The sequence below is a fragment of the Capra hircus genome, chromosome 15 (assembly GCF_001704415.2).
Source record: "Capra hircus breed San Clemente chromosome 15, ASM170441v1, whole genome shotgun sequence".
Lineage (NCBI taxonomy): Eukaryota > Metazoa > Chordata > Mammalia > Artiodactyla > Bovidae > Capra > Capra hircus.
In genome coordinates this window covers 34875943-34888549 of record NC_030822.1, presented here as the reverse complement: position 1 = coordinate 34888549, position 12607 = coordinate 34875943, and the positions used below count along the sequence as shown (strand labels likewise).

The window sequence follows — 12607 nt, the reverse complement described above, 5'->3', positions numbered from 1 at the left end:
GAGATATTACTTTGCTGACTAAGGTCTGTCTAGTCAAGGCTATGGTTTTCCTGTGGTCATATATGGATGTGAGAGTTGGACTGTGAAGAAGGCTAAGCGCCGAAGAATTGATGCTTTTGAACTGTGGTGTTGGAGAAGACTCTTGAGAGTCCCTTGGACTTCAAGGAGATCCAACTAGTCCATTCTGAAGGAGATCAACCCTGGGATTTCTTTGGAAGGAATGATGCTAAAGCTGAAACTCCAGTACTTTGGCCAGCTCATGGAAAGAGTTGACTCATTGGAAAAGACTCTGATGCTGGGTGGGATTGGGGGCAGGAGGAGAAGGGGACAACAGAGGATGAGATGGCTGGATGGCATCACGGACTCGATGGCTGTGAGTCTGAGTGAACTCCGGGAGTTGGTGATGGACAGGGAGGCCTGGCGTGCTGCGATTCATGGGGTCGCAAAGAGTCGGACTGAGCAACTGAACAGAACTGAACTGAATAGTCTAACCAAATTATACATGATCCTCCTCTTATGCCATAGGACTCGGAAATCTACTTCATAATGGTATAGAGACGTTTTGTTGATCTATCTTTTCAGGTACACATTTTCTTCAAATTTTGTCTCCCTTCTTGATGTCTATATCCTTGTCTCATTGCTTCTTACAATGATGTGAAGTTGGAGTTCCTCTTCCAACTCACAGTGGAAGTTTAGGATTTCATAAAAATATAAGTTTTCATTGTATTATAGCTTTGAAAAACATGAAATGTGTTCCAATACTGATATGGTTACCTGTTTTCTTTCCCAAACTCTCAGTCTAATGTCACTGGGTCCCTTTAAGAAAGAATAGTAGGATTATCTTTTCCCGAATCTGCTTGGTTTTCACCCCATAGATGATTGGATTGAGTGCAGGAGGAATGGCTACATAGAGGTTAGCAATCAATATGTGGAAGGAGTGAGGAATATTGTGACCAAAACGGTGAGTGAGGACAGAGAATATGGCTGGTATGTAGAATATAAGCATGACACAAACATGGGAGCCACATGTGTTGAGGGCTTTCTGGCGGGCATCCTGGGATGGGAGGTTAAAGACAGCACGAAGAATGAGAGTGTAGGAGATGCCAGTGAGGATCAGGTCTGATGTAACAGTCATTACAGGCACAGCAAAACCATACCAGATGTTGACGGAGATGTCTGCACAGGCGAGTTGGGCAATGCCTATGTGCTCACAGTATGTGTGTGGAATGATAAGTGTTTGGCAGAAAGGCAGTCGCTTTAATAGGAACACGCATGGGAAGATGATACAGAAGCTCCTGCTGACAATACCCATTACAATCTTAGTAATAACCTGGCGGGTGAGAATAGTGTTATATCTTAGAGGGAAGCAAATAGCAATATAGCGATCAAATGCCATAGCCAGCAAGGTGGCAGAATCCATGGCAAAGCTATAGTGGAGAAAAAACATCTGAGTAAGACATCCAGGAAAGGTGATTTCCTGAGGACCCAGCCAGAAGATGCTGAATGTTTTGGGTACACATGTGTTAGACAGGATGAGATCTGTAGCCGCCAGCATGGAGAGGAAAAAGAGCATGGGCTTGTGAAGGCTGCGCTCCATGAAAATAAGATAGAGAAGGACACTATTGCCTGCAAGAGCCACAAGGTAAATGATAAAGAAGGGAATCCCGATCCAGATGTGGAAGCGCTCCAGTCCTGGGATTCCCAGCAGGATGAATGAACCTGGATTCGTGAAGCTGGTCAAGTTGAATGTGGCCATCATGATCTTGGATAGGTTGTGCCTCGCAGACTGAAAGTGAAAAGTTCATGACTGATTGTTAACATTATCTTCACACATGCATCTCTGAGCCTTCTCCTGTATCATCTGCTCACTTTCAGTTCTAGAAAGTGATAAACTATCCTTCTCTTCTGTTTACTCATAAATATTTGCAAAGATTTTAGTTACAATTTTAAGGCATAATAGAAGTGGTATCAAAATAATTTTTCCCAGAGATACAAGTCATGTAACTCTAAAGCAAGTCCTGCCTGGCTACCAGCAATTCAGGAAATTTTATAAGAAAATATGTGCAAAAATAATATTGGGCAAAGAAACATCACTGGTCAGGGATTTGGAAAAAAAGTTCAGTGTAAAGCCCAAGGGTCACAAGGGGCTGACAAGATAGGCTTAATGTATGAAACCAAAGCAGACCATGCAGTCTCTTCTTTTTTATCCCTTACAAACATAAAGAGAAGACAAAATTGAGGTTGTTTACTCTGCCACTTCAGATATCCCCAGGTTGGAAAAGTTTTGAAGGTCAGACATTCTCCAGTAACTTACTATGTCAGATTTGTCTTACTGAAAGAATGGAACCCTCTTCTTAATCCTGGAAAACTGCCCCCGCAGAGGGAGCCCAGTCTCCTGGCAGCACTATGCAATGGTCTTCTTGACCCTATTTAATCTGTAAAATTACTCAGTCTTATGAAACCTCATCAAAACTGTTGAGCCTTTCCTCCAACCTGTCTTATTTTGTGACATGACACAGAAATTTTTTACTCCTACTTCAGTATTCACTTGTTTTTCTACTTGTTCTTTTTTAATATGCTATTTTATTTATTTACTAATATTTACGGATGGCTGTGCTGGGTCTTCATTTCTGCATGGGCTTTGTGTGTGGTGAGTGATGTGCGTCAGCTTCTCGTTGCGATGGCGTCTCTTCCCCCGGAGCATGGGCTGTAAGGTGCACCGGCCCTAGTAGTTCTGACACGCAGGCTTAGCTGCTCTGCAGCACGTTAAATCTCCCCAAATCTCCTGCACCTGCAAGTGGATTCTCTACCATTGAGCCACCAGGGAACGAGCCACCCTTTTCTACCTATTCCTGAGTGTTGGTATTTTTCAGTGCTCTGACCATGTCTGTTGCTTTCTAGGTTGACAAACTCCATGTGGGAAATATCTCCAAACACCATGACTTTAACTGTGACTCCTTTGTTGAAGACTGTTAGGTTTATAATTTTGAAAATATTCCTCTCCTCAGTCTTGAAACTAGTTAGCTTATACTTTTTGCAACTAGTTATCCTATGCCTGCCATCTTCACTTTAAAACCTCACAAGTGCACCCAACTCAGTATGTTCCAAACTACCACATTTCTCTTCTCGTTGCCCCAGATCTGTTTTTCCTATAATGGTTTTCAACTCAGCAACTGATAGTGTAACACCATCAATTTCTATATCTAAAAACCTTGAAATTATCTTTGTCATATCTCCCTCATATCAGTCACCCTATTCATCTTTCAAACAATTAGCACATTGCAGGCACTGATTCCCTAAGTATGTCTATATTACATCCACTTTTTACTACCCATGCATTGACTACTCTTACATACCATCATTCCCCATCAGGACTTCTGCATAGGCTAACTCAAACATACTTAATATTTCTTGAAAAATTAAAGGCAGATGTGATGCAGGGTCTATCCTAACCAGTGAGAAAAAGGAAGTGGAAAGATTGTAATTCCGGATAGAAATGCTAAGACTGGCAGTCAGGAGCAATGTCAGTACCATCTGCTCAAATCTAGGTAGGATCCATTTCATTAAAAATATTCAGTTAAAAAAAAAAAAAAGATTCAGTTACAGGAGAGACCAATGCACAGAGAAGCAAAATTACACAGGAGACAGTAAATCACAACAAAAATAGCATAATTAAAGACTAATTTAAGTGAAAAATACAAAATTCTGTTAATATACATATTTATGTAGCACAGAGACCTCTACTTAATACTCTGTAATGGCCTATATGGGAAAAGAATCTTCTAAAAAAGTAGTAGATATATGTATAACAATAATGTATTATGAGAGATGGAATGTAAATGCTGATATGAGAATCCATCTGTCTTCTATAAGGCCAGATATCAAAGAGATTTACAAAATACAAACATTGTCATTAAAATATTTACTTAAGGTATTTTTAGAAATCACTACAGTAAAGTCCTTTGACTCAGTGGGAAAATTGACAATAATTATAAACAAAGTCATGTAAAAATAAATTCTAATCTTTAACACATATGTAGGATATTCTGTCTCAGAAATAATTAAACTCGATATAAAACAAGGATGTGGTATACTGAAGGGTTAGAAAAGTCATAAATACCGATTATATCATTGATGTCCAACTCTGTTAAGGGTCTGAGGAAAGAAGAACTATTATAACTATTTTACAAGGGTTTACTGTGTAACATTCTTAGAAACTAACTTGGCAAAATGTATCAAAACATAAAATGCACATATTCATTGCCCCAGAGTAGTTCCAACTAAGGAATATTTCCAAAGATTCAGTTAAACAAATTTTAAAAAATGGCATGAAGATATTCATAGTAGTAACATTTAATCTAAAATTTGAGTGAAATTATAACATAAAAATATGAAAATTGAAAAAGTGACACAAGTTTAACTTTTAATATGGAAATGACTTTAACATTTACAATCTCTTTGTATAATGGAAGAATATAGAGTTGAGAAAAAGAATAAGATAAAGCTATGTTTATGGGAATTAAAAGATGACAACATATATTTAAGCGGAAAAAGATTGCAATGTAATGTTATTATGTTAATATTGATTTGGTATTTATGGTATTTGCATTCAAAAGGCTGGAGGAATATACATCAACAATTCTAAGCAATATTTCTCAAATTCAAGGTAAGGTGAAGAAAGAAATTTGAACTTTTAACTTCATGTGTATGTAACTTGTTTTATAAAAACCGAGGAAACCAGAATCAAAAGAGACACGTGTACCCCAATGTTCATCGCAGCACTGTTGATAATAGCCAGGACATGGAAGCAACCTAGATGTCCATCAGCAGATGAGTGGATAAGAAAGCTGTGGTACATATACACAATGGAGTATTACTCAGCCATAAAAAAGAATACATTTGAATCAGTTCTAATGAGGTGGATGAAACTGGAGCCGACTATACAGAGTGAAGTAAGCCAGAAAGAAAAACACCAATACAGTATACTAACACATATATATGGAATTTAGAAAGATGGTAACAATAACCCTGTATGTGAGGTAGCAAAAGAGACACAGATGTATAGAACAGTCTTTTGGACTCTGTGGGAGAGGGCGAGGGTGGGATGATTTGGGAGAATGGCATTGAAACATGTATAATATCATATAAGAAATGAATCGCCAGTCTAGGTTTGATGCAGAATACAGGGTGCTTGGGGCTGGTGCACTGGGATGACCCAGAGGGATGGTACGGGGAGGGAGGTGGGTTCAGGATGGGGAACACGTGTACGCCTGTGGCAGATTCATGTTGATGTATGACAAAACCAATACAGTATTGTAAAGCTAAATAAAGTAAATAAATAAATAAAACTTCCAAAGACATTGCAAATGTGACATTTTAAAAAATGAGTTTTTATAAAAAATAAAATACTAAGAAATAATTACTGCCAATTATTTTATTATAACAAAATCCACTTAAGATTTATATTTAAAGGGTAATATGATTTCAGAATATATTTAAAATTAATAAAATACATGTTAGGAACATACTTTAAATAATAAATGAGTCCTATATTATTTATGAGTTAAAGATAAAATGGCATGATTAACATCAATATACTTATTAAATATATAAATATAAAAAATGAATTAAATAAACATAAATAAATTACATAGCATAACAATGGCTCAAGAATAAATATGCCCAAAGAGCAAAATATACAGCTGCCAAATGAGTCATAACTTGAATACTGTACGCAATTGGAGGAATCAAAAATCAGTGATAAAATACAGAATTATTCCACAGCTAGTTTGACAACTATTTATTGCCTATTGCAGAAAAAATGTAGCTAGATTCACAACTCACTCTAACTATAACAAAATTCCTCCTGAATCAAAAAAGTACATGTAAATTAAGTCACAATTAAACCTCTACCTAAAATCCATATAAGAATGCTTCTAAGAAATACATTTAGGTAAATAAGTAAGCAACAAACATTAAATAAAGAAGGAAGACAAAATGTAGATATAGTACAATCTCACTAAATGGCAAGACTTCAAAAAGTATTAGAGGCTGCTTTAATATTCAAATTTTAGTCTTAAACTCACTTTCAAATGAATGAGAAAAACTATAATATGAATAGTATAAATATTATCTTTTGCTCCATAACTTGACATTATGTCAAAAGTTGGAAACTAATTATTTTAAAGAGAAAAATACAGTAAATTTAATCAATTGAATTAAGTCTCTAAAAGCATGAGAAAGATATAAGCATGATGATTAGAATCAAGATAAAAATACTCTCTAATGATAAAAATATATATTTTCTAACAATAGTGATACTTTAAAAATTTATTCTAATGTTTTGACAAGTAAAGTAAAATTGATGATACTCAGGAAAATACAAATTAACAAATATGATTTATGGATAATAATAAAACCTAAATAAACAATTCACATGAAATAAAAAGAAAAGGTTGGCAGAGTTCTATCTTCCTCCAAATAGTGCCCAGACTAAATTTAATCAACAGTATCATTTGATATTACTTTTAAAGACTAGATATTTTATGTAGGATACAATTGATTTCTGAGCATATAGGAAGCCAGAAAATCTAGGTTTTTTTGAAGACCATTATAACTATTTTATAAACTTTGAAACAGTAAATTCTTTTTTAAGTCCTAATGTGTGCCCAGATGGAAAGAGAACATGTTGTGTAAAAAGCACTCCTGCTGCTGCTGCTGCTGCTGCTGCTGCTGCGTCGCTTCAGTCGTGTCCGACTCTGTGCGACCCCATAGACAGCAGCCCACCAAGCTCCCCCGTCCCTGGGATTCTCCAGGCAAGAACACTGGAGTGGGTTGCCGTTTCCTTCTCCAGGGCATAGAGTGTGATAATTGCCACAGTGAGGTGGACAATGAAGACCTAAACAAATATCACAGAGGAGATTCATAAATTTCTTTCAGGGACAGAAGACAGAACTGGTAAACTGTGTCAACTGATAGGACTGAAGGAAAGAGTAGTAAAAGAAACATCATTGCTTTCCCATCTCTGCAACCTTGAAGCAAAGTGTGTCTCGTGTTTTCTTGTCTTCCCCTGTGTCTCCTGGCATTACTGAGTGATTGGAAAGATTATTCAAAATATTCCCATTTGTTTTCTATCTAATAAGGTAAGCAAATGGATATTAATTTGAAGACACACATTAACTGGCTGTGTGACTAGTATCCACATCTTTACATCTCTTACTGGCATACCTCCTAACTGAAGAATCTATATACAGCTCTTGATTTTCTACCTCATCAGGCCCCATGGCTTTTCTGACACCACTGTCATCATGCGGTTCCTCGATGCCACTTTAAAGACCCTCAGTGATTTATTTTGTTCAGTTTGAAACAAGTATTATATTAACTAACACCAGATTCCAAGTGGCAAAGGCCATGAAGTGTCTCCCATGTCAAAAGGGAGATAATTTGGTCTACAAATACCCTCAACATGACTTTCAGTTTCTGAGAATATTTTTGTCTGAATTATTTTGCACCTAAGTTTGATCTTGGTCATTTCTTCAGCTTAATAGACTCTCCTTCTCTAGGTAACTTCTACTCATCTACAGTACACAGCAAGCTTTCCTGAACAATCCTCAAATTAGATCATATGCCCAGGTATGTTCCTGGCACTCCACATTACCCAAACAGAACATTTATCACATTTTATTTAGCTTTCTCCCTTCATAAATGGTAAACTTTAAGAGGACAGATACCATGTCTGCTAATTTAATTGTTCTACCCCTGCTCAGTGTCTGCTGCAGAGCATTCAATAAGTATTTGTTGAATAAATGAGTGACCGAGGTGGCCTGTTGGTCTTCACTCGCCTTGACTTCATCATGAACACAGTTTACTCAAGTACCTACCCTACCATTTACCTTCTTCTCCCTCAATCTTGTACCCTTCACAACCTACCAAAACACAACAGGCTCCTACATCAACTGAAAACGGAAGATCTAGAAAAGCATGAAAATTTGCTTCTCATATTAAATACTTCTAAACCAAGTAAAGACTCCCGCTGACAGACCTAGGAAAACCAGACACTACAAACCACTGAGATGGTCTGGAAGGTAGGACAGAGCTAGATGAGAAAAATTAGTAGAACCTTGCTCACCTACCTTCAAAGTAGATAACAATGGAACGGTCCCTGCCTTTACATTTTCATACTTTGTTGAAACTGTCCTGTAGTCACTATGATGCATTCTTTTTAATAATCAGTACTGCCTCTGTCTTTGATTGCAGTCCTTTTCATGACAGAATCCTAAACAGAATCTTATCTTCAGCATGCATTCTAGTCCCACCTTATTTACTGGTCTGTGACTGATTGCTGAGCATTTTCTTCCTCTCTCCTAAGTTTAGGTATATTGCAAAGACATGCCCTATATCTCCACATGCTGTTTCCTCCAGCACTAAGTTAAATATGGAATAAGTCCTTCCATAACATCTTGATCATGAAATATTATAATCTATGCCTTATGATTATTTTTCTTTTTATGTTGTGTGCCTTTGTGAAGATCTCCCTTCTGCCTCTTTTGAGGAAAGGGATACTCATGGTTGGTCCATGGGTCACAGAAAGACTGTTGTAAGACTCATTGCAGAAAGTAACCGTTCACCTCCATTGGGTATTTATTTGTGTCCCTCCATGGTGTGTAGGACAGATGGATATCTTAGTGCTTGCTCCATCATCCCCCCAAACAGGACACATTCAAAAATGCATTCACAAATATAAACCCACGCTTACATAAAATATCCTAAGTCTCTCAGGTGGCATACTATGCTGTGTTTAGTCTCAGTCATGTCCAACTCTTTGTGACCCCATGGACTACTGCCTGTCAGGCTCCTCTGTCCTTGGGGATTCTCCAGGCAAGAATACTGGAGTGGGTTGCCATGCCCTCCTCCAGGGGATCTTTCCAACCCAGAGATCGAACCCAGGTCATCTGCATTGCAGGCAGATTCTTACCATCTGAGCCAACAAGGAAGCCCCAGAATAACGTAGTGGGTAACCTATCCCTTCTTCAAGGGATCTTCCTGACTCAGAAATTGAACCGGGGTCTCCTGCATTGCAAGCAGGTTCTTTATCAGCTGAGCTACCAGGGAAGCCCCTGAGGCAGCATACCAAATTTTAATTTCTAAATGGTGGGCCCCAGTTTGCTATAACCATTCCTAAGTCTATCATGACGATTTATTCTCTTTAAATTTTTTTAAATATTGTTAGCACTTAACATTTTTACTTTTCAGAAAAATCTAGAAACATTTTGGGGAAAGCAATGGGAGAGAGACTCAGAATTAAGCTTCTAATAGATAATTATTTTTCATGTCATACTCTTACCATAAATATCATCTCTATTAATAGAATCTTATTCAAAGTCCTAATTTTGGCCTTTCCTATTTCCTAGAGCCCACTCTTTCCCCACTTCCCTCTCTCCTCTCACCACCTCCATTTCTCACCAGCTTTATTCCCTGCTCAGTGAAACTCAATAAAGTTCACCACTGGCTGATACCTTGGAAGTCCTGGTTCTGGAACTGTTTTGCAAAGTCAGGGTAAGAACCGAAGACTACAGAAACATAGCAATCAAAAAATGGATCAGAGGGAAAAAAAAGCAGTCCCAGGGTTAGTGAGAATAGTCAACACAACAAGGGAGAAAGCCATAGGATCATGCTTACAATAGAGAAGGATAAACAAAGTCTGGAGGAGTGGAGTGCAAAATACTTCCCTTGTCATCTCCAGGGATTAGAGACAAGTTAGAAGAGGACCTCTAAACCAGAAGGAAGTATGGGTCTCAAGTCCCAAGGCCCCAGGCCAATCTAGGGCATGAGCCAGGATCCAGCCGAATTAACACTTTCCCAGCTTAGGAACTGACATCTCTGCTTTTACAAGTGGCAGCTTGGTAATTCTAGAATCTAAGATGGTAGTATACCTGCATTTCAGTGGGATCTTGACCTAGCTTGATCAGTAATTTAATAAAAAACCAAAACAAAAACAAAAACAAAACTCCTCCATGCCTCCAGATCCAGTCCAGAACTCCTAAAACTTCTGGTGCAGAGAATGTTTCATTTTATTTTGAATCCCTTGTTTCATAGTGGATAATCAAAAATGTCTGTTGAATTGAAACGCATCTACTTCTAGCCTTAGACAATAAAATGCTGGAAACAATCCCCACTGTGGCTGTCATTTTCCCAGGTGGGAAGATATTTCTAAAAACAAATGTCTTTTTAGATATTTACTTCAGTGTTCAGAACTGCTTGGCAGTTCTCTCCATCTTCCATCAGCTGAGAATCATCACTTTGTGCTCAACTCATTATTTAGATTGCAAGCTAGTAATGCTTTGTTAATGTGGTGCAGATCTCTCACACAAAGTGCAGGTCTGCAGACCATAGACAGCCAGTCTAGGTATAGTCTGTTGGTATAGACTTCCGATAGGAAGACCTTCAATACGCCTGCCCGTCAGCTCAGTGAGGTAGTCTACTTTCACTGTCTAGTGGTCAAAATCTGTAATTTATCCCTTGTTCCATTCATCTCTTCCTTTGTGCTCTAATACAATACTTAAACTGTTCTGGAAATGTTCAGTTTCCACAACTATGGAAAGGTAATAATTTAGAAAAGACTAAAGAAGAGCTTTGAGGAATAAGTGGAAAAACAGCTAGTAACTGACTGTGGACAAAATGTCTTTTTCTGTAACTCCATAAATCCAGATAGACTCCCATCATGCAAAATAGGGATTTCATTCATTAAGCAAAAATCACTTTCTTCAGCAAATACTTATTGCATACCTGTAATGAACTAGGACCTTTGCAAGTGATGGGAAAGTGATGGAAAAAAGGCAGAATCTAACCTGGTCCTCAGTGACATAGTTATGTATACTAGCACTCATCTTATTCAACTTGTGATAAGTCCTGAAATAAAAAGGACTTTGTGTAATGAGAATGTATACAATAGATACTAATCTAATACACAGAGTTAAAGGGGAATATCTGAGGAAGGATTTTCAACTGAAGCTTGAAAAGGAATTTCCAAGCAAAGAATAAAGAGAAAACACAGGTAGAAGAGACAAGAAGAAATCTGATACATCTGAGAAGCTGAAACTCAGCAAGTGTGGTGGTATATTGTCTTACTTTATTAACGGTAGTATCAGTGTGCCCTGTGGGATCATTTTTTCCAACTTCTTCAAAATACAGGGCTAACTTTGTTTTTTCTGGAATACCTTTTGTCAACTGAGTGTGTAAGAGAGACAGTTGAATTTAGGACAAATTGCATTTAGGATAAACAAATAACTAAAATGATACACTATGGCATCTAAACTGGATAGAGGAGAAAGGAAAAGAGACAATGGCATGGAGGAAGGGGTTCCTGATGAATTTTGTGTATGCATGAAACCTTTATGGAGAACACATGGTGTGTCAGGTATTTTTATAAGACAGGATGTAAGAAGAGGCCTAGGTCTAAGTTTCTACCTTCAAGGAATTCATAATATAGGAGTAGATTGATAAATAATAAGCAAATAAGTGTGATGGTTTATGAGACTGCTATGAATAAAACAGTCCTTGCGTGTGTCTCTTCTAAACTCTCTAAAACGTATTGCAGAAATCAAAACCACAATGAGGTACCACTTCACACCAGTCAGAATGGCTGCGATCCAAAAATCTGCAAGCAATAAATGCTGGAGAGGGTGTGGAGAAAAGGGAACCCTCTTACACTGTTGGTGGGAATGCAAACTAGTACAGCCACTATGGAGAACAGTGTGGAGATTCCTTAAAAAATTGCAAATAGAACTACCTTATGACCCAGCAATCCCACTTCTGGGCATACACACCGAGGAAACCAGAATTGAAAGAGACACATGTACCCCAATGTTCATCGCAGCACTGTTTATAATAGCCAGGACATGGAAACAACCTAGATGTCCATCAGCAGATGAATGGATAAGAAAGCTGTGGTACATATACACAATGGAGTATTACTCAGCCGTAAAAAAGAATTCATTTGAATCAGTTCTGATGAGATGGATGAAACTGGAGCCGATTATACAGAGTGAAGTAAGCCAGAAAGAAAAACACCAATACAGTATACTAACACATATATATGGAATTTAGGAAGATGGCAATGACGACCCTGTATGCAAGACAGGGAAAGAGACACAGATGTGTATAATGGACTTTTGGACTCAGAGGGAGGGAGAGGGTGGGATGATTTGGGAGAATGACATTCTAACATGTATACTATCATGTAAGAATTGAATCGCCAGTCTATGTCTGATGCAGGATACAGCATGCTTGGAGCTGGTGCATGGGGATGACCCAGAGAGATGTTGTGGGGAGGGAGGTGGGAGGGGGGTTCATGTTTGGGAACGCATGTAAGAATTAAAGATTTTAAAATTTAAAAAATAAAAAAATAAATTAAAAAAAAATAAAACGTATTGCAGACAAAAAGAAAAAAAAAAGTCAATACACACATATACAAAGGACCTTATTTTTGAATGTCAGTTTTACTCTTTACTTCTTATTTACTCTGAAGGAATTTAATTTGTTCATATTGATTAAAAGCATGGCTTCTTTTTAAGTTGAGATTTCGAAACAGTTGGTTTTATCCTGGGAC

The 12607-nt window shown here is 37.7% G+C and overlaps 1 protein-coding gene across 1 annotated transcript; it reads right to left on the bottom strand.

Annotated features, from left to right (window-relative positions):
* On the bottom strand, positions 806-1759 carry LOC102180484 (olfactory receptor 52H1-like). Its single transcript, XM_005701478.2, has one exon. It carries the CDS (start codon positions 1757-1759, stop codon positions 806-808), a length of 954 nt encoding a protein of 317 aa, XP_005701535.2.